General features: G+C 51.3%; 2 protein-coding genes across 2 annotated transcripts in view; one reads left to right on the top strand and one right to left on the bottom strand.

The window, feature by feature from the left end:
* Nucleotides 1-5,650: 5,650 nt before the first annotated feature.
* On the top strand, nucleotides 5,651-10,144 carry LOC119107786 (uncharacterized). Its single transcript, XM_037231334.1, has 3 exons — nucleotides 5,651-5,679; nucleotides 9,380-9,553; nucleotides 9,916-10,144. Exons 2-3 carry the CDS (start codon nucleotides 9,460-9,462, stop codon nucleotides 10,119-10,121), a joined length of 300 nt encoding a protein of 99 aa, XP_037087229.1. The 5' UTR covers nucleotides 5,651-5,679; nucleotides 9,380-9,459; the 3' UTR covers nucleotides 10,122-10,144.
* Nucleotides 10,145-15,531: 5,387 nt separating this feature from the next.
* Nucleotides 15,532-22,606, bottom strand: part of LOC119108042 (monocarboxylate transporter 12) — a 32,264-nt gene continuing 25,189 nt past the window's right edge. The window contains exons 9-11 of the mRNA XM_037231626.1: nucleotides 21,829-22,051; nucleotides 20,514-20,639; nucleotides 15,532-16,765 (exon numbers count right to left, since the gene is read on the bottom strand). Of these exons, the coding sequence (XP_037087521.1) occupies nucleotides 16,527-16,765; nucleotides 20,514-20,639; nucleotides 21,829-22,051 (588 nt within the window). The 3' untranslated portion in view covers nucleotides 15,532-16,526. The remainder of the gene's footprint in view (nucleotides 16,766-20,513; nucleotides 20,640-21,828; nucleotides 22,052-22,606) is intronic.

Here is a 22,606-nt window from a genome sequence, read left to right as displayed (position 1 = left end):
GCCCCGACCGACGAGGAGTCTTCTGTCCGATGTTGGTGGTCTCTGATTGACATAAGACCCACATTGTCTGAGGTGGCCCTGATCGGACCTGAGGCCTTCTCAGCGACTTTTGAAGACCAGCACGTTCAATGCGACCTCGTGATCCCAGTTATTTTGATAACACATGGCCTGCAAGCATCTGTGCCTGAGCGACTCGTAACAGCCTTGTGCAGTGCGTCGGAAAAGCATCGCCGAAAACAGCAAATTCAGTCATTCGGAAACGCATCGCCCAGAGCAACAGCTGTAGATCCAACCTGTTGGTTACAACCTTGAATGTCATCATCCAACCAACTTTACCAGCACCATTCAACCTGATCTGCAGCAGCCATTGACCATTGATGAGTAAAACGGGACCAGTAGTTAAAGCTACTCTGTCCAGGGGGGTGGTGGCTAGTAGTCGAAAGCGCCCTCGCTGGTCTTAATTTTGGCTTGATGTGAGCAACACTAAGGATAAGGCAAATGACGGAACACCCGATCCCCGTAAAGAGGTCTCTCCCGAGCGCGTCACCCGTCACGCTGGGCGCGTGCACGCCTCTAGCGGCCGGCGGCGCGCCGTCTGGCGGCGTCGGATATCCGATGGCGACGGAGGCTGGGCGCCGATCAATGCCGGTCCGGAGAGCGTCCGAGGCGACGCGGCGGCCGCCGACGGCGCGCAGCCCGGCCGCTGCCGACTGTCAGCAGCTGCACCGCACCCCGGCCGCACCCGCACCGCACGGACCTCGCTGGTGAGCGCCGCCCTCCGTCCGGCTCCGGCGTCACGCCCGGCAATGTGTGTGTGTGTGTGTGTGTGTGTGTGTGTGTGTGTGTGTGTGTGTGTGTGTGTTGTGTGTGTGTGTGTGTGTGTGTGTGTGTGTGTGTGTGTGTGTGTGTGTGTGTGTGTGTGTGTGTCCTCGGCGGCCGGGGGCCGAGCTGGTCTAGGCCGTTTGCGACCTAGACCGGCGACTTCCGATCTAGACCATCGTCGGGGACGATGAGCGCAACCGGGGCGCGTCGGCGAGTGGCGGAAATGCTGTCTATTCATTGGGCAGGATATTTTTGGCATGCGGTTGGCGGGGAATCAGGCTTTTTGGGGTTGCATGTGAAGAATTTGCACTAAGGCCACGTTTTAAGCGTTTTATGGAATGTGAGGTCCTCGTCCACTAGGTGAGTACACAGCGCAGCCTGTTAATGTAGAGCTAGCTGGGTTTGCAACAATGACACACCTGCATACGCCTAACGCGTGCATCACTGCATAGGAGGGATCCAGGGTCTTTTATGTGCCCAAAATATCTAGTACGCGCCGTAGGCTTGGCATGATGCTGGAAAATCAACGGATGTCCTGACCAGAAATGCAACTTTTCGCTGCCATCTCGACCCGCGGCCCACTCTGATTCACCCAATGGGGATCCAGTGCAAGAGTGCACGGACCACCATTCTGGTCGGAACCCAACCACATCGATTCATTTGTTGTGTGTATGGAGTGATGTACATGCTTAACCATTGCCATCACATAGAATGCGTATTGACTATATTATCCGCATTATTTAGTGTACACATAACAGGAGCACTGCAGAAGCTTAAACAGCAGCAAATTGTAACAAAGTTGCAATATCTGAAAAAGCAAGAACGAAAGGCTATTGTGTTTTTAAATGGTGATGCTTGTCTTAATGTGAAGCTATTAAACAAGCAGGGGGAGGAATAAGTGTACCAGAAAAAACAAGTGTACCCCTGTTCCCCGACCCATGAAACAGCAGGACCTAACAGTGGCTCCCGCCTATGATGTCTTTGCATGGAGTAAAAGGAGGAGGATGCTCAATATTTGCATGAGCATGTGGCGAGTCTTGACATTTCAGACAATCACAGTACATGCACAATATGATGTCCACTCCCAGGGCGCTGGCGGAATTTCGTATTATTATTATTGCTGGAATCCGTCCGGGTAAAATAAAGGACTTCGAGCAGTTTTGAAGTGCTAGGGTTGAAGCCCCATTGTGGCCTCCTACACGTGAGGGGAGCGCATCACACAGAGTTTTGTAACCATTCGGCTTTCATGTGGCCTTTTCTCCGTTTTTTCCCGGAAGTTCAGTCAGACTGCGTGTGCCATCAAAGTACACTTGTGTGCATGCAGTTTGTATAAAGTAAGCACGCCGCCGGAGAAGAAGGCCTTCGCAGCAAATGCAACGTGAATGAAAGTGAGTCAACATAGCAGAACATAATGTCTCGTGTTCGAGATGAACTGGATAGCCCATGTTCATTTTTCCTGGACAAACATGAAATACTGATGATGTAACACTAAACGCGTATGCTTATAGGAATAGGTGTGGCCACTACATCATGCTGAAACGACAGACTTGGGGTGAACATGACATGATAGAAATGTTCCAGAGTGGATTGGTTCCTAGCAGCCGAAAGATATCCTTTGCGTCGATGGGGTCGGCAAACGATCATGCCCCACGAGGGCGGAGTGGGAGAAGGCTCCGTCGCCTTTGTCCTCCGGAACCTATCGCCCAATTTGAACGATTTACATGGCATTGGAAAGCTCCTCAGAAGACGGTCCGGGGGCACTTTATTTTGATTTAACTTTATTTTGCTTTCATGTTGAAATAATAGGTCAAAGATGGGTCAAAAGTCAATATAGCTCTTTTCACATCATGGGTTATCGAGCCCACTTGTACAGCAAGACTTATTCTGCCAAACAGCACTCTTAAGCGGGGTTAGAGAATCGTGTAAGTTACATACCGATACCGAGTCAAGATCAAGGTCAAACCATAGCAGTTCATCACGAGGCCAATTCAGTTTCCTCATGAACGCACACCTTTGGACTATTTTTGCAAGCGTTATACAGTGTAAATGTTTTGAAATTTAGCTGAGATTGGGAGATGAGAGCTCCAGCATTCTAAATTTGAGAAGAAACTAGTGTCATGTCCTGGGAGAACCCCGCTTATTGTAATTTTCACTTCCACCCCCCTCCCCCTCCCACCATCTCTGTCCTAAACTCATTTTCCGCAACTACACTCTTGCCCTCAAGTCTGCATCTAGGTCACTTTCGAAACCAATGGCGGTTCTACCAAGGTCAAGCCGGAGACGTTCATCGTATGGAATAATGAAATCACTCATATAACATATGTTCCCAGATTATTTTTAGCAGCAGAATGCACTGTAATTGTTCTTCAGTGTGCATTCTGGTTAGGTTAGGTCAGGATAGGTTAGGTTAGGTTGTAGGTTAGGTTAGGTTAGGTTAGGTTAGGTTAGGTTAGGTTAGGTTAGGTTAGGTTAGGTTAGGTTAGGTTAGGTTAGGTTAGGTTAGGTTAGGTTAGGTTAGGTTAGGTTAGGTTAGGTTAGGTTGTTTTAGCAGTCATCAGAGTGTCAAGCTCAGCCGGCCGCGTCAAACCGTGAGGGTCATTGCATTTACGGTCATGTAACGCTGTAAAATAGAGATGTCGACTTAAGCTCTATCATATCGTGTGAACCCTATCATATTGTATGTAAAATAGCTATGTCTTCAACTCTATTATATTGCGTGAACCTTAGCATATGGTATGTAAACAGAGATGTCGACTTGCACCCCATCATGTTGTATTTGATCAGAGTTCTTTAAGTCACATTTACTTTCTGGTTTTGTGAAACATTACAACAAAGGTTAACGTGCTGCAAGGTCTTGTTAGAATACTGCGGCCTTCATAATCCATTCAGAATCAGGAGGAAATTTAACACGCCTTAAATATGACATGGCAGTCGTGAACATCATGCAATTTCCTACCGTTTGATATGTAATGCTATGTTTTTTCACTGAGATCCTCCTGTTTGGTGTGTTACTGAATGCTTGGTTGTTCATACAAATCACAGTGTGTGACATGTAGTGACATGAGTAAAACGCCATTTTTTGGTTAAAGGTTGAGACAAAACAACGATATTTTATGCTGGAAAAGTGTGAAGAATTAATGCTAGGTGGGAAATCGAAAGTTTTGTGTCAATAGCTGCATTTCTTGCTGAACCATTTTTCCGTTTCCGAACCGTTTGTTCTGTTCTTGCAATAGATGGTGAGTTGAAGTTGTTCTGCCGTGTTGGTGCACGTCACATTCACTTCCTTGGATGGTTCATGAACGATGCGTTCATCCACTTTTTAAGATGGAGACTTGTGATTGCAAAAGCAGAGTCAAGCAGTTAGTCATGTTTTTGACCACTTTGTTGGAGGTTTGGTTTTTGTTTCTCGTTACACATGTCTTTTGATTTCGTTTTCAATGTCTGCATTTGCTGTGCAGTGCATTGCCGTCAGGAGTATTCGAGATCACCGACTGGGTTAATAAACAAACCCTGAGCGCTACTGGCTGATGGACAAGGTAAACATTTACGTTTGTAACGAAGGTCGAAGCCAGTACATGATGTTCAGTAGCCGTAAGAAATACACGAAGTTCGTTGAGATGCACCTCATACCTAGATCCATTCTAGGCTTTATTGATTCATGCATACTGCAAAACGGGTGTGCTTTTTACGGAGGTCTTGGGTACATCCAAATAGCTGACGTCTTAAAAACGCGGCTCAAGAAGCATTCCATTATTTTCCAACGCAAAGTACCCATGTTAAGCCATCGTGCGGCGCCGGAAAATAATTGCTTCGCTGTTAACCATACTTCCCGCCCGCGCAGGTTCAGTTCAGTACACACGCCAACCGAACCGTTTGTTGGAACGCAGGTTTGGTGACTGGTGGTGACCGGCACCAGGCCGTTTACTGTCCATTAAGGTCGCTGCGTGCCGGCTCACCTGCACGTGTCGGTTCCCACGTGCGGGCATCGACTCGGTCCGTTGCCGCGCGCCGGGGCGATGGCTCAGCCCGATCAGACAGAGTCGTGGCAAGGGTCGGCGCTCACCAGCCAGCGGCGCCGGTCCGACCCGTGCACCCAGCAAGACCTCTGCACCGGGCCTCTGCACCGGGCCGAGACCTCCAGTCGGCGACCTGCCGTGCCCTGGGCTGGTGCGTCTTTGTTGCAGCGGCCCCGATAATGCCCGATAATGTCCCAGATACGGGGTTATCTGGGCCGATTGTGTACCTTGTCAAGTGAATATGACTTTTTGCGCACGTGCTTCCTCTTATGTGCTTATGTGTAACCGACTTTTCTGATCTGTTGTGCTATGGTCCATTATTTGTCTGTATGTACGCATATATATATATATATATATATATATATATATATATATATATATATATATGTATTTGAGTCGTGGCAAGGGTCGGCGCTCACCAGCCAGCGGCGCCGGTCCGACCCGTGCACCCAGCAAGACCTCTACGGATATATATATATATATATATATATATATATATATATATATATATATATATATATATATATGTGTGTGTGTGTGTGTGTGTGTGTGTGTGTGTGTGTGTGTGTGTGTGTGTGTGTGTGCGTGTGTGTGGGTGTGGGTGTGGGTGTGGGTGGGTGTTGTTCCAGTCCTGGCCGAACTCCGCTTAATTTCATTCCCTGTTCATTTCAGTGTGTCTATTCCTTGCGGCTCGCGGCATATGCTAACGCCCCTCACCACATCCGCAGGTGGGGTGCGCTGCCTGGCTGACCGTCTGCTCTTGGCGTGACCGCCATGACACAGGAAGGTGTCACGTGTCTGACGCTGCTGCTGCTGCTGTTGTCTGTATCGCTTTCATTCGGTGAGTGTCTTGTACCTTGTAATTTTGCCGTTCAGTGCTTGTAGTTTCTCGGGCATGAGCTTTTGTTCACATGTACGCATTTGTACATGTGTCTGACGCAGTTTAAAAGTAGCTTTCATCGGACGCGTGGACAAAGCTTCAGGCCATAAGCGGTGCATCTGACTACGTCACGGTCTTGCTCCATGTGCTTTTCTTTTGGACAGATATCACCACTGCGTTCAGGACATGATTTATTCTTCCATTTCAAGCCTCATCACGCTGGGTATTCCTTGAGAAAAAAAGGTGCCTGGTGACCTTTTGTTAGACTTAAATGCCCCACACTTTTTAACGATAGCTTTTTATCCTTTTTTAAGGACCTGTTAATGCATACCTAATCAAGATATGATGAGTAAGAAGACACCAAAAACCTTTTTGGGTTGCAATTCGTTTGTGGTTTGTGAGTGCCTCTCACAGCATTTATTCTTGACATGTCTGAAGACAATTTGCATTGGTTTATCGATTACAGCTTTCCTTGTTCACCTGAACAAGTGAGGTGATTTAAGTGAACGCTTCGACTTTAGGCATCACTTATAATGCGACGAGCAGTTTATGAACCTAGTTTAAGCACCCTCGGATACGCGTTGCATGTGTAACGTTGCAGAGGGCTGCACGCCGTGGTTTACAATGATTCGTGCAATGATTCGTGCAATTTTGCAACATTTCCTATATGGCCTCTTAGGGTCTCTCGGGTTCTTCAACAAGAATGAAAGTGGTCCTGGAGTGCTATGCCGCTTTGTTTTGCAGTATATCAGTCTTGCAACCTCCTACAACTTTTTGCAGCACTTTAGAAAATTTGTGCTTAGGATCTTTTATGCACCGCAAGAACACTGTAGGTAGTTTTAGGGCGCTATATTGATTTGTTAAGCAATAACTGCTGTTGCAACATCCTGCAACTTTCGCGACATTTTCTAGAATCCTCTTGCAAGAGCTCTAGTGGCTTGGAAGACCACTGAAGGTAGTTTTAGGACACTAACTAGGTTCGTTATGTTCATATCCGTTTCATTCGATGCTAGTCATATGTTCAGGCAACCTGGCCATCTTGCAAAAAAAGCCTCACTCAGTAATGTGCTGCACCGTGTGCTCCTTCCAGACTGTATACAAGTGTCATGCTCGCCAATTCCGTGTGAGACACATAGATACTTCACTGCCCGGGATGGAGTTAGGACCATTTCACTGCTCTGGTTAAGGTTAGAGACATAGAGTCCGTGAAAAGGTTCTTTCCCTGCTACACCCGTTTGACACGACTTGGGTCACGAACGCCCTCTCGAGCATCTTGCCTACTCCCCCAATCTGTTTTTGGTTTGCAACATAAGCTGACTTTAAATGCGACTTAAATTCGTCCATCCCTCCCCTAAGATGAGCTGCCGTTGCTTCCACAGGTCCTTATAACCTTTCAACTTCAATGCAAATCCACGTCTGCTCTACCCCGCCGCATCATACGCTGCATTCGTTCGTCGTATCGCTTGTCAACTTAAGCCCCGAATTTTGCCTTACTTATGCTCCCCAGTGGCACACATGGTTGGCGTGGAGTACTGCTGCCTAATATGCTGCCAAATTTAGAGTTTTAGGAACCCTGAACACACGTTTGCAATGTTCACGCCTCTTCATCTCGGCACGTCAGGCTCTTTTACGCGAGGCGTTCGGTTTCTTCGGGTGAGGGGTCAAAGCGAATAACTGGACGCCCTTTCTGCCGATGTAGGGGGCTCTCATCTTTAGTGTCCTCCAGATAGCGCCCTTGTCCCTTCTCAAAGGTATTTCCTGGCCCGGGATTTTATGCCGTTTTCGCCGAGCACATCTTTCGTAAACATCTTTACGAGAAGCCTAGGACGACTGCGCCGAGTCGCACCTTTCACAAGTTCTGGTGCGCACCGTCCCTGTTTTATGGGGGCCACCGGGCCGTTTATGCGAGCTTCAGCTGGCAAAGAGCATGACGTCAGCGCACAGCTAATACGCTGTTGTCCTGTGGCCCGGAGTGGCTCTTCATGCTTAGATAGCGCCCACGTAGCGTCCTGCGTCTAAGGAGAGTCTGCCTTCCCTAATGCCAACCACAAAGCGATTTCCTGGCTGGGATTGTATGCCGTCTTAGCCGAGAACGGCATCTTTCGCAAACGTCTTTACGAGAAACCTGTGACGACTATGAGTCGCACCTTCCATAAAGTCCTATGGGCACTGACCCTGTACGATGAGAGCTTCTATGCCGGATGTTCCCTTCCTCTTTAATGTGATCAGCCTTTCAACGTAATCACTTCTGCTCTGAAAGTCCTAAGTCCAGCCTCCTCCATCTGCAAAGTTACCATTATCGGCAGACATGGGCGTAAGAGCCCATGTTAGCACAAGAGCCCATCTATGTATGGGGTCATCAGCTCATACATAGACGTTTTGGTCTCACACGCCCGTTAGGTTGCTATAAATATGTAAGATGTATCTTTAGCTTATCCCCAATAGACTGACAACAGCAAGAGAATGTTTATTTCCTTCAAAATCGGAATCTTGAAGAGCCAGAATGGCCGCTACACATTGGCATTAAGGTTCAATAATTTGTGACTCTGCTTGACCAACGTGCTCCTCATATAACCATCACTTCCGAATTTCGTGATCGATACATTGCTTTCGAGTCCAACTTATAATGCGGATTAGCAACAGGATAATTATGCCCGGGTCAATAAAGTCCTATTCATAATTTCCAGTGTGAATGTCATGACACACACGCCCCCTGGCGTTTACGTCACGTTGTTGCCGCCTAAGTTGTTGCGACAGGTCGTATCCCTTGAAACGTAGCCGGTGAAGCCTAGGTGCATGAAAACTTTGGTGCACTTTGGGCAAGTGACTCAAAATTCTCTGAATCAGCGTAGATAAAAAATGTCGTTTAAAATTCTGACCAGCTTATGTCCAGGCTGTATTTTGATATCCACCCAGTTGAAGCAGACGCACACCCAATGACTCAAAATGCCTACCCACTCGCTGAATTTCGCCTTCTCAAGGAATGGGCGAATAATGGACGACTAATCTTAGGAAAGCGGTACGTCTTATTTGCCGAATATCATGGATGAGTCAAATAGGCAAGATTGTGCACCAGTGGAAAATGTATATCTACATCTAGCATAGCAAGCACGACATTTAGTTACTACCGAAATGTGCCATTTTATTAAGGGCAGACAATGTACTTCGGCTCTACTCCATCCCTACCCCCATGGTCACTAGGCTTGCTCCCCACTTAAGTTCCTTATTGTCTATCCTGATCCTGCCCAAAGCACTTTTTGAAACCTTCTTGCGCCTATGCATTTAGCACATGTTTTCGTGTGGGTGAAACCATCGTAAAACAATTTCCAGAAAACGCGTGATCCTGCATTTCAACTGGTGTTAAAATACCTGTTTGGCAATCCATTGTCGACACTGTAGATACACGTGGCAGAACCAAAATGAAGTGGAAAAAATCGAGTCTTGAACAAAAACAGAAGAAATCCTCCAAACGCACGGGCATGAGTATTCTGGCGCGCACCAGCTTTGCTGTGGTGCACCGGTGCAGGCCGTGGCGTAACGTGGCGTGCTCCGGTCGCAGCCCGGGTGAGATCAACTGACCGTGGCGTAACGTGGCGTGCTCCGGTCACAGCCCGGGTGAGATCAACTGACCGTGGCGTAACGTGGCGTGCTCCCGCCGCAGCCCGGGGTGAGATCAACTGCTACAAGTGCTCGTCCCGAAACGGTACGAACCCGGCCTGCCACGACCCATTCTCCCCGGCCATGTCCACGTACGTGCGCGCCTGCAAGGTGCCGAAGCAGAAGCACGTGGGCGAGTTCCCAGCCAACTTCTGCGTAAAGCTGACCGGCACGTCAAGTGAGTGGGGCGCTGTTCAACGTCGGGGCATGCAGGTATGGATTCAAGCTCGGGTGGGGCTTGGGTGGAACCCTGAAAGGCTGTGGGATCCCGGGCATTGCGACACCGCGAGATCAGATAATCGTCCCGTCGGCCGTGCTCATCGATCGCGAGTGTATTTGCAACGCTCGACGTTTGCAGCGCTGAGAACAATGTTTAAAGCAACGACGAGTGTAACTTGTCACAGGAAAATCAGGCCGCACTGAGGCAGCTTAAAATGTGGTACTTGCTGCTGTAAATGTGTCAGTTTATGACGGTGCCGTACTGCTATCGCTCAGAGGCGATGACGTTTCGTAGTTTTGCATCGCCGTGCTGGTTTTCAGCGCGGACCGGGGAGGTCCTCGTCATTCGCAACTGCGTGCTGAAGAACATGGAGTCGCAGTGTGGGGCTTTCAAGTTCGCCAACGAGACTCTCCATGGCTGTGTGCTGACCTGCAACTACGATGGCTGCAACGGCGCCACCTCACGGACCGTTTGCGCACTTACGCTTCTGCTTACGCTCGCCGCAGCGCTCTGGGGCGTCGGGTGAAGTCCGGATAATCTGACCGTGTGTGTGTGTTGCTTTGGTTCGTCATTTGGAGCCCGCTGGCCGACTGCGGTGGCCTGTGTATGGGGTCTGCTGACGGGGCTCGCATGCCCATGCTCTAGCACGTGCGGTACGAGCATCTTTTGCTGCCGCCCAGCACGCTCCGGTATTTTTAGACGGACTCGCGTGAAATAACAAGCGTGGACGTACTGTCAGTAGGCAGTAGGCACCAGCTGAACGTCTTAGTAGACGCTTAATTTTGTTAAAGATTTCCCTTAACATAACATAGAGTTGTACTGCAACCTTATTCTCTGGGTGGGAAGAGTGTGCACATTATCTGCTCTGTAATGATTTTTGCTCGCTTATCAACGGTTCGCTGCAGCGCCACGAATTTTTTGAGGACTTTCACAGGATGGATATGTTGAAAGGACGCTGTGTTGGAATACGAAACAAATCTTCTTGGCAGGGGCGGTTCCAGATCATCGTTTTGGGAGCTATTTCTCAGTGCTTACAGGGTGAGAAGCATAAGTTAGCGCGCCACACTGACGTGTTTTTGGAGGTGAATTAAAGATTGCGGATTTATTCGTATGGTTATTTAGAGCATGCGTGTTGCGTATCAATATCTTCGGCGAAATGGTGAGTACACTGTTACACTTAAATGCGTCCACCATGCGCTTATTGTGTCAGGCTTTATGAAGAGAAACATTCCCCACAGGCACTCCAGACTTCCACCTTGGAATGAAAACTCGTTGAAACAAATAAAATGGTGTTTTGTTCATCGATGTTGGAAAACGAGTTTCCGAGATATCTAGGGTGGGGAGACACACAGCTTATATTTGGTGTAGAACCGAATATATACATAAAACACATGCATATATATACATATATATATATATATATATATATATATATATATATATATATATATATATATATATATATATATATGTAAATATGTAATATATGTATGTATACAAATAAATAAATAAATATATATATATATATATATATATATATATATATATATATATCTGCATATATATAGGCAATATTTACGAAAAGCGAGCGAGCATTATCACCAACCCGCAGGGCATCTAGTGTATGAGTGATGTCGCGGGAGATGAAATGGACGGAGAAGTGTGAGCAATGTAACAGACATGACAAATATCCCTTCATTTAATTTCTTCGTCGTACTGGGGCTCTACATAGTCAAGGCAAGCCTCGAGCAAGGATATCCATGCATGTGTGGGTCGAAACGGTCCGCAAAAAGGGGTAAAGTTTGAACCATCGCGCCATCACTTACATTCATTTAAAGCCATTTTCCCCAAAAGCGTCCTCTTATGTGATATTCCAAACAAACAATCACGTTAAATGTTCTGCAGAGCAAGTGACTGAAGTGATTGCTCCCTAATCTTTCACATGTTATGCTGACGGTAGCCACTTTAGCTCGGAAATAGAATCATCTAACATTCAGCGTGCCATTGCAAGCCAGTGCTATGCGTCACGCCACATCGTTGCGATGAATGAAATACGACACTGATGATCGAACGAATGTGTAATTATATCGTATATAAATAATATAATTACGTAATTACGATATTATTACGAATAATATAATTACGAGCGCAAGCAGAATATAAATTACAACGACTGAGGTGATAGCTCTGGTAGGTGTGTCGCGCGATATGGCGGGAGGGAGGCATCGGGGTGCTCCGCAGGTGTGCATCTGAACCTGCCCTAAGCCCAACGTCAGGCTGTTTGCCAGCTTTTTCTCCGGCTTAAGTATGATTGCGACACATGGGGCCCGCTCTCGTCCCTTTTTTGGTCTGGCGTCTAGGAGAACGTGCAGCCGTGGCAGTGCAGCGGCCGGCATAGGTGACCTATGACCGTTGGTCCCCCCACGAACATTGCTTTCATACTAGGGTTTCTGTCTGGAGGGAAGTAATCAGTATGTACTGCACTGTGACCCTGGCGTGACCCTGGTCCATCGCTGCCAGCGGCTTGCTGTGGGGTTTCATCTTTTCTTTTTCGTCTCTTCTGTTCCGAAAGTGACTTACTCAGACCCCGTGCCGAAAATCGCTGCTAAAAACAGATGTTCGCCAATGACGCACATGCAAATACTTGTATGTTAAAAATATATGTCAAATATACTTGACAAATTACAACTACATTTGTGTTCTTATTAATGAGTCTATTTGTATTCGTTTGGATGGGCCGCTGGCCTCATCCAGTGTTCAAACCCCCCGAAGCTACCCCTACCCGAACGGTGAGGTTTCCCTGTCCGAGCAGAACATTGAATAATGGGGCTCAAAACCACGTTAGTTTGAACCACTGGGGCTACTATGAGCATACGCCCTCGTCTTTAAATCGAGAATGTGCCGCACAGGCGGTGGACCTCGCTCGGTATTCCGGGCAACCATCTCACGGGAGCGATGACATATTTTGGCACGATGCACTTACACGACTGGGGATCAGAAGACGTGCCCATCGCCCTCCGCAGCTGTGGTATACGGACTGCTCTCATAGTACTCATTGGGGGTCATGGGGGAGGGGGGGTTAACACATAGCGCGGTGTGATGGTGACCGCGGGTTTCGATTACAGTTCCGCGGTATATCTCGCACCTGACTGCGTCACAAAAAAGGCGTCGGGGAGGACGACTAACCCATTTCGTGGGACTCGTCCCAGAGTGAACGACAAGATGGGCATTCCGATAACCCGTCCGGTTGTCAGCCTTCAAGCACGCTGTCCAAGTTATCCACATGTTCACTGGGGACGTACGAGCTCAGTGCCACTTCACACGGTTCAGCAATCATTCTTCCGTAAAGCCACCTTGCCTCGGAAGATGTTTGAAAAACAATACAGTCCTTGATATCGAGAACACAAGTTTAAGTGGCCGAAATGCGGAGTAAATCTGGTTTGGGGAAGGTCAAGTAAACCTTATTGGCTGCGCCGCCCCAGCCAAAGTCGAAAACGTGACACCCCTGATGAGCATGTCAGGTAGTGCATTCGATCGGTGGATGTCGGTTAGATAGGCTGATGTGCTTGGTTGACCTATCAGAGATATGTGACTATCTGCCACTACTGGTGGCTGATAGCACTGAGATGCCATGTCGCGTTACACCATCAGTACAGTATTGCGTCAAGGGTCATTTCCAGCACGTAACAGGTTAAAATTCGAGACACCGCGCTCTTTCCGATGCCCATAGGCTGCAGTGTGTACTAGGGCTTATCAATGAATATCATTGTGTGAAGTACCTTCAAAAACGAGCGTAATCGTCTGCCATTGTCACAAAGCTTATATAGCACGTGAATGACTTTCAACTATTTGTGAGACGAGGCCCACGGAATGTAACCAGGCTTGTCATGGAGGGAGCCTTTGAATTATTCAGTTCAAGGTTCGCAAACAACGGAATGCAAAGAGCCTATCCAATAATCAGGAAAAAGTCAGCTCTTAGGAAAAGCTCAGCGCATCGGAGGTCTCCGCCGTGTAGGCTCGCGTGGACCATCGATTCGTTAGCACAGCAAAGAAGATGCAAATACCTGAGGTTTTTTCTTTGTGAAAAACAATCAGGTTTTTGCACCCAAATGCTCAAACACCCAAATACCCCGAAAACACCCAAATACCCCCTCTTTGAATTACTCCAGACAGGATCTTATGGGAAATCAGTCGTGCAATTATGCAGAAGTGCATACGGATCCTAGTTGCGAAAGTTAATCGTCGTAATCTAATGCCCAACATTATTGTGCGCGAAACGATGCAATCGTTAGCGATAGCGCATGTGCTTTACTGCATCACTGCTGAAGGTACTGTAGACGCCGCTGCATAGGTGCTGCATTTGAAAAGTACTTTCGGCCAGAGTGATAGCAGAATTTCATAAGGACGGGCATGCCAGTGCCACCCGGAGGCAGTTGGGCTGGCTGAGCATGAGTAAACTCATTCAGTACAGAGCATGCATAAGGAAATAAAATAGCATGGCCACTGGAGAGCCAGCTCAGCTAGCAGCGCTCTCTCGATCAGCCCGCGTCGTGAGCGACATTGACACGTGGCAGCGAGGGCCAATCCGTTTGACACGCGTCCGAACTGAAGCAGGGGAGCGTCACTTCTCGTTCAGAGGCACAACGGTTTGGAACGGCGTCCTCTGCCCGTCCACGTCCATCGTTTAAACAGACGATGAAAACAAGCATTCCCAACATGAGGGCGTCTGCCTAACTGTATTTGAGAAAATAGTGGTAGACGATTTTATCACATTACTCACGGGGAGTGCTTTATGTTTAATTTCACACATGCTTTCGCACAACATGATCTTAATGAGTACCTCGTGGTACAATGGTGGTACAATGAATATCGGATATTTTCATTACAAGCTTTCTATCTGTCTGGGGTTGCGGGCTGCTGTTTAATCCCGACGGTCACCAGCGTACCCTCTTCCATCACGTGATTCCGCGCCAACGTGGTGAATGCTGGGCGAGGATGTCGTCTCGGCTCATATAGCAGTGATATTCCATGATAAATACATCCCACTAAGACTGCACCAGGTGTGCACCATCAACGAAGACTGCTGCGTGGCCAGTTGTCTTCCCGTGCATCTCTATCAACACCATGGCAGCGATAGAAAATATCGATGGATATTTTCAAATATGATGCCGACTTGCAACTGGAGCGTACGTGACATGAAGGTAAATGAGCACCAGAGGAAAAATGACAGATTACACTAATGCTTGCTGAGCTCTTAGAACGAACTTTGGTAGTGAAACTGAAAGCAGCACAGTCTGCTGAGCAAAGTACTTTTGGTCTGCGTTTGGAAAACGCGAGCACCAATTTTTGCGTGAAAAGCCCAAGAGAACGTGATACGTGAGCCGCGAAGGGACGAAGCCATGCGGCAATCACACATCGCACTCTGGACCGATTTCGCACAATTAAAATTTCACCAAACCGACCGCCATCAAAAGGACATGCACTGTTACCACCTGGCCACGGCGGTCGCATTCATCACAAGGGATCTGTGTGTGTGTCATTGGGGCTTTACGACGCACTCAGCTGCTGAGGCTATATGGCGTCGCCTGCCTCCCACCCTGGCAGGAAGGGCGAGCACTGCGATCACAAGTAAGCACAAGGCGAGCACAAGTGATCTGAACAATTGAACAAGTCCTGATGGCTTTCGCGTTACTGGCGCAGGAAGGGCATTCTTTTTTGCTGGGAAAATTAGCAAATATCGTCTGCTGGGTATCGCGGGAGCCTAGCGGCTACGTGGTGTGACATTCTAAGCTGGACGGCCACCATAGCCATGCTCCTCCAGTAATGACACCGGTGGCGGCTCAGAAGTCGTACTATGGAGATCGTCCCAGTGCCTTGGCAGGAGCAGGGGCCTCCAGGTCAATCGCCCATCCGACTGTGAGCAACATAGGCATGTCATCTTCCACATGTTTATATTAAAAGCGATTGGAGGTGCGCCATGATACAAACACCATTCGCTTCTGGACACACGACAAATACCACAGGCTTCCGGACACACAACATCCCGCGGCACTCAAATCGCGCACGCGTCTGGACATTCATCCACTTCGGCTAGCGTGCTGCACGGCACACAGCGCGGCGCGACGATTTGAGGGCCCCAAATCGCAGCTTCACAATCAATGCCTAACACAGTGAGTCTACGATTAGGCGCGTGCCCGGGGACTGCGATTTCGGCTCTGCGCCGCGCCCACGGCGAGCGGATACAGCTGCGTCGAGGGCGGCGCACTTCTGACGGTTGCGGCGCCCGCCGCCGCAGCCCTGCTCAGCTATGGACGTCTGTCGGGGCCTGCGACTGGGGGCGTGTCCAGACGCTGTCTCGACAAATGCCCTCGGATGGGGAGGACCGAGTATCACAGTTGCATCACCTCCACGTGGCACGCAGCCGGGCGGCACGCCCTCATTCATCCCAGCCAATCCCCTTCGCACGCTCAGTCAACACCTCGCTGACCAGCCAGTGGGGGGCCGTAGGCCCCGCAAAGCTCTGCTGCATCTCACGGCTCTATCCCCCCACCCCCCCCCCCCACCCCGCCATCTTCCTAGGCGTCCACTGACATTGGGAGCACGCCCACAAGCGGCGTCGGCACTGACAGCCAGCGCGCCTCAGATGCGTCCGACACAGGAGCGGACCGCTCCGCGGCCACCCCCGCTCGCGACGCCCGCATTACCAGCGACATCCACACGTGGCGCGCGCGCAGACCACGAGCGCGCCCAGCCGCCGGCACACGCACGTCCTGATTGGCGCGGGGCTCCTGTGCGGCTCGCTCCGCCAGGTCCCACGACGTTTGGCCCCTGAGGCCGCCCTCCGACGCGTGCTCGGCTCGGGCTGCCCTCGAATACTGTCCGCTAGTCGACCGCGCCCTTCACGCGCGGCGTGGCCTCCAGTGTCTCTCACTCAGACGGCGTCCTCTGGCGAACCGTCGTTCTCGTCGCTGACGATGACCTCTGGCAAGGCGGGCGAGCTGGGGCTGCCGCCGACGGCGGCGCCGGTGCCACCGCCACCGCCGCCGCCGCGCCGCTCCAGCACGCGCCGCGCCACCGGCACCAGGCAGCTGATACCGCTGGCGAGCAGCAGCAGGCCGCCGGCCGCGTAGAACGACACGTCGTAGTCGCCCGTGTAGTCGAACAGGGCGCCTGTCGCGGACAGGACCGGGTCAGAGCGGCGGACAATCCATCACAAGCTGGGGCACCACAGGTCAGAAGGGGCGGCGCCGGTCAGGGGACCCGCGAGGACGCAGAGTAGGGGCCACCGAAACGTCACCGACAGACCACACGCATCCCAGGCTCCGCAGAAGGGCCAGGACCCATGGTCGGGACAAAGGTTCAAATCACTTCAAACAAGGCGCGTAGAGAGCTAAAGAGCGAAGAACCACCAAACGAACTCGATGAGGTCGGGCAGGATCTAGTACAAGGTGAAACAGTTCTGGGTCGGACAGGTTTGTGGATGATTGGATACGGATGGCAAACAGGCAGACAGAGACCAACGCGACAACATTCATTGCCGAGCTAGGCCACCGCCGCACCGTTCCGAATCTATTCAATGCCGAGCTACAGACCATCGCCGCGGCCCTCTAGGTTCCATTCAATGCCGAGCTACAGACCCCCGCCGCGACCCTCGAGGTTTCATTCAACGCCGAGCTACAGACCATCGCCGCGGCTCTCTAGGTTCCATTCAATGCCGAGCTACAGACCACCGCCGCGCCGCTCCGAATTTCATTCAATGCCGAGCTACAGACCAAAGCCGCGTCGCTCCAGATTTTATTCAATGCTGAGATACAGACTACCGCCGCGGCCCTCTAGGTTCCATTCAATGCAGAGCTACCGACCACCGCCGCACCGTCCCGAATTTCATTCAATGCCGAGCTACAAACCGTCACCACGGCCCTCCAGATACCATTCCGTGCCGAAATGCAAACCACCGCCGCGCCCCTTCAGTCAGGCAACCCTTCTACAGGACGACCTGTCGACAGGCTCCTGAGCTGGAAAACCTCCCGGCACCCCGCCAGAGGCGCGCTACAATAGGGTGCCACCCCGGCATTAGTAGAACACTGAGCCTAACCAGTGCGACATTCGTTGTTTCCCTTGCTATCATAATCTAGATTGGTTAGTGAGTCCTTATCCACCGTGTCCGGTCTGTCGGAGGCGGGCTCTATCTAATAGGTGTTAAACGTGAGCGGGTTATCCTAATCAAATTCCGCGACGGGTTTGTGGCGAAGCTCTCCATAGAGCTTTTCCCCCATCTACATCGAAAGCTCGCATCAGCTCGGGAACAGGTAAGCAATCGTAGCAGCGCACTAGCTCCAGCACGAACACAGCCCACAAGCAGCAGCACCCCCTGATACGGTCCGACCCAGAGAGCATGGTGCAGCAGGTGCCCCGGACGGGGCGCCCCCAGCAGCATCCTCCGAACAGCTCGCAAGCACCATACCGCGACCCCCAGACAGCCTGACGTGTAGCAGGTGGCTATGGTAACACCGAGCCGGGGGTCCAGTGGCGGGGAGCACAACGATGCCAGGCTTCAAACGATCGACACGCATCCACGAGCTAACACGACAATATGAACTACGCAAACAGAGGGACACGTGAAAACAAAGGCACGTGCAGTCAAGGTGGTAAACATAGTTGAAATAGCGGAGTTCCACGGGGAAATCAGACAATCCGACCGATAATGGTGGGTTTCATAAAGCGAAACTGCAGTGTCACGCATTAGATCACACTGTCTTAGCAAAGGACGAGGGGGAAATTTTTACAACGATCATACTTGCTAAATCTTAGACGAACAAGAAGGCACAAAATTTCAGAGTTTTTTATGTGTCCGTCCCAACTGCGCTCACCAAAACGGTAAAGAGTTATTCGCTTATGAAACTGGCCACAGTTGGAAATTAACGAACGCAGGGTATAACAGGCAAGTCCAATCTAAAGCCAACAAAACGTGGTTCTAGGAAATGTTAGTAACAAAACCGCATACTATTTCCGTACTAAGCTGCCAGCCGGCGCGCCTGTAGGGCAGCGACATTGTGCGGGTAGAAACTAGGCGCTTGTGAGGCAGTCGCGGATAGCTATAAGTTCCACATTTACAAGCATTATACAGAATGCAATTGTGGTATAAATCCCACAGCCAAGAGTGAGAAGCACCAGCTCGCTGCCATAGCCGGAAAGCTTGTGGCAGTTGGGGTCAGTGACTGGACTGGGCGGAGCGTTGGTGTGAGTGGCATTGCTCAGGCGTGGTGGTGGGGAACGGGGAGGGACGGGGCCGCTTACCCTGCTCCGGCGGACAGGCGGCGCCTGCGCCCCACCGCGCCGCGCCCCACAGGCTGAAAAACTGACCAGAGTACCGCTTTAACTCACCGCCGGCGACAGCCTGCTCTGCTGCACTCCGAATCGGTACCCTCCCGGGACCGGGCGCCTCTCCACGGGGCCCTCCCAGAGCCCGGCGTCTCTCCCTGAAACCCTCCCAGGACTCAGGATCTCTCCCAGGGGCTCTCGCAGGACCCCGCGTCTCCTCCCAAGGACCCGGCGTTCTTTACCTGGGGCCCTCCCAGGACCCCGCATCTCTCCTCGGTGTCATCCCAGCGAGATGAGGCCGCACGCACGCACGCACGCACGCACGCATGCACGCACACACGCACGCACGCACGCACGCACGCACGCACGCACACACGCACGCACATGCACACAGCACGCGCCGCGCCATGCAGACGTCACAGACAGTGCGGGAGAGGATGGCGCACTGGCATCACACCTCACATCACCAACGGGTTTCAAGATATTCGTAACACAGGTTGTTTTACTTCACAATGCAGCATAAAAGCTGAAATAAAACATGGTAGTTCCCACACGTACACAATTACAAAGTTTCGGTAAATTTGCAACGGTTTCATGTACGTCGCAACCGTTTCTCGCGGTCAGTCTGCACATGCAAAACTGCATGTGATACAGGACTAGTACAGTGGTGCCTCGGCTCATCGATGACGCTATCCGAAAACGGTTCTATTTAAACACATCAGCCATACAAGAACGAGCTTAAAGTTGGTACCACAACGTCTATCAAACGAAATCTACAGGTGTCTGAAATTATCAAAGATAAGGACACTCGCTTGCTCAGAAACATGCCATTAATCATGTCGAACTCATTAACAATGGAGAAGCACTCAGCCTTAGCTATACGACTGGATTATTCAGTGCTATTTTTAAGGTGATAAACACAATATGGCCGGCGTAAGCAGCCTGCACCCATAGCAGCACATTATGCCGTGCAAATAAAACTAATTGTGTTCAAACGTCTATGTTCGAATAAACAATCATTACTCATACAGATACATGATTTGGAGAACGCAACATCGGTTTCGAAAATTATTTCATTGGACCACTATGATGCGCAGAAATCCCGCAGTTCATGCTTTTACCAATGCTTGACAGAGAAAGCCTTACGAACCCTTTGGCACGTACGAGCGAAACACAAGAAGCTTAGCATTTTACAAAACGAGGATACCAGACTACATACGTGCAGCTGCATACTATACCTTTATTTTTCATAGCTCAGAATGCGCTTATGAAAAACAATTACCCAGCCCACGGTGAACGAAAACCAAATCAGCTATACTTTTGGGATCGCATGCTTTGCTAGTACCGTGACTTAAGAACACATTCCATTCCTGGGATACTGCATGCACCTAGATGCTACAACACAGTTCATCTACGCACACATACTCCAAGGACATTGGGGTTTCCCCATTCACTACCACCAGAGGTGTTCGCAGTGCAACACCTGAGGTGTACACGTACACGGCGCGGCGGGCTCACAACGCACGGATCAGTCAGCTGACTACGGGCACTAGGCACACCCAGGGGCGGGCGGGGAGTCCCTGGCCGGTCCACGTACCTGCCACGGGCGGGCCAACCATACTCGCTGTACCACGGAACAGGATCAGCAGGCCGAACGAGTTCGACAGCTTGTCAATACCCAGCAAGTCAACCAGCACGATACAGGTGAGCGAGATGTATCCGGCTGCAACAGAGGCGGGTCAATCGTACCGTACCCGGCGGCGACGGCGGCGGCGCGCCTCCTGTAAACGTGCCGGGGCGGAGTGTGGGGCAGGTGGTGGCGGTGCGGTGCGGTGTGGGGCGGTGCACCGCACCGAGGCGCGCGGGTGCGGCCAAGCGCGCCCCGGTGCGGGGGCAGCGTGCCGCAGCGGGGCGCGCGGGTGCGGCCGAGCGCCGCCGGGACGTCACCTGCAAGCGGCGTCCCTACAATGGCAGAGAGGCCGCGACAGATGCACACCAGGCCGAACGCGTTGACGAGCTTATCCAGGCCCAGCAGGTCGACCAGTATGACACAAGTCAGCGATATGAAGGAGGCTGGAACAGCGCGCACACAGACACTGGTACCGCGCCCGCCGCCGGGCCGGCGCCGACCACTGCGGCCCAGACCGAGCAGGCCGTGTCATCGCACGCCAAGCCAGCCGCAGCCAGTCGCTGCGGTACTCACAGCAACGACGCACAGCCGCGAGACGGGATTTCGTACAGAAGGCACGGCAGAGGGCGACGCAAACCCTTGGACGTATTGTGCTAGGTATGAGCCTGGACTACGTGGCATGCAAACCGGTTGGAATTCTACAATTCGTCCTTGCATGATTGTCGTCTAGCTATTTTGAGCATCTCAATAAGATGGGTGGACACTGACACACAGCGACTAACAAACGTGCTGACTGGTCAGATTCTTAGCACCTTTGTCAGGCGGCTCTATACGTTTTACATTGTGGTGTTGTGACCAGTTAGAACCGCAAAGCATACATCGAGAAAACAGAAACTAGGTGAGCCTGATGTGCGCCTCTCAATATAAGCAAGGACAGGAAACATGCACAGCGTACCACCAACGTCAATGGAACAGGCTTCATGTGCTATCTCATGGATCATCACCACCTTTGGTCCATGAACATTACCATGTTAAGAACTATCAAGATACGAAGCAAATGCCAACCGAGACCAGATGAGCTCTACTACATAGGCCGAATTCCATTAGCTATCAGAATGTCACGTTCGCAAATTATTCATAGCACCGCTGCCAATGCCGCCAGTGACTATAATGCCAGTAACACAGTATAACGCAGGCAGCAACGCATGCAATACAATCTGTCGGCATCCGTCTAATGAACCGTACTCCAGAGCCATCGGCCACTGGGATCGAATCCACTCACCGACAAAGAACCCGAAAGCCACGCAGACGACAACGAAGCTCGCATAGCTGGAGCAGAAGGGGATCAGGAAGATGCAGACGCCGCTGAGCATCAGGCAGACGTTGTTGACGAAGAGCGCGTCGACGCGTGGGAAGTCGGTGATGAAGCCGGAGATGACGCGGCCCAGCGTGTTGGTGATGCCGATCACCGACAGCAGGAAAGCCGCCGAGTCCGGCTCCACGCCCTGTCCGGCAGCACAGTCAGGCTAACGAGAGGGGACATACGACACCGGCGGTATGGGGCCCGTCGAGAGGTGGAACGGACGGCACCGGCGGCACGAGATCCCGTCGGGAGGGAGGTGGGACGGACGGCACCGGCGGCACGAGATCCCGTCGGGAGGGAGGTGGGACGGACGACACCGGCGGTACGAGATCCCGTCGGGAGGGAGGTGGGACGGAAGGTACCGTCCGCACGAGATCCCGTCGGGAGGTGGGACGGACGGCACCGGTGGCACGGGCCTCCGTCGGGAGGGAGGTGGGGCGGGACGGTACCGGTGGCACGAGATCCCGTCGGGAGGTGGGACGGACGGCACCGGTGGCACGGGCCTCCGTCGGGAGGGAGGTGGGACGGACGGTACCGGTGGCACGAGATCCCGTCGGGAGGGAGGGTGGGACGGACGGTACCGGTGGCACGAGATCCCGTCGGGAGGTGGGACGGACGGTACCGGTGGCACGAGACCCCGTCGGGAGGTGAGACGGACGACACCGGCGGCACGAGATCCCGTCTGGAGGTGGGACGG

The sequence above is a fragment of the Pollicipes pollicipes genome, unplaced genomic scaffold, assembly GCF_011947565.3.
Source record: "Pollicipes pollicipes isolate AB1234 unplaced genomic scaffold, Ppol_2.1 Scaffold_6686;HRSCAF=7923_pilon_pilon_pilon, whole genome shotgun sequence".
In the NCBI taxonomy this organism is placed as follows: Eukaryota; Metazoa; Arthropoda; class Thecostraca; order Pollicipedomorpha; family Pollicipedidae; genus Pollicipes; species Pollicipes pollicipes.
The sequence above is the reverse complement of the archived record's forward strand: the minus strand, read 5'-3'. Positions and strand labels throughout refer to the sequence as shown.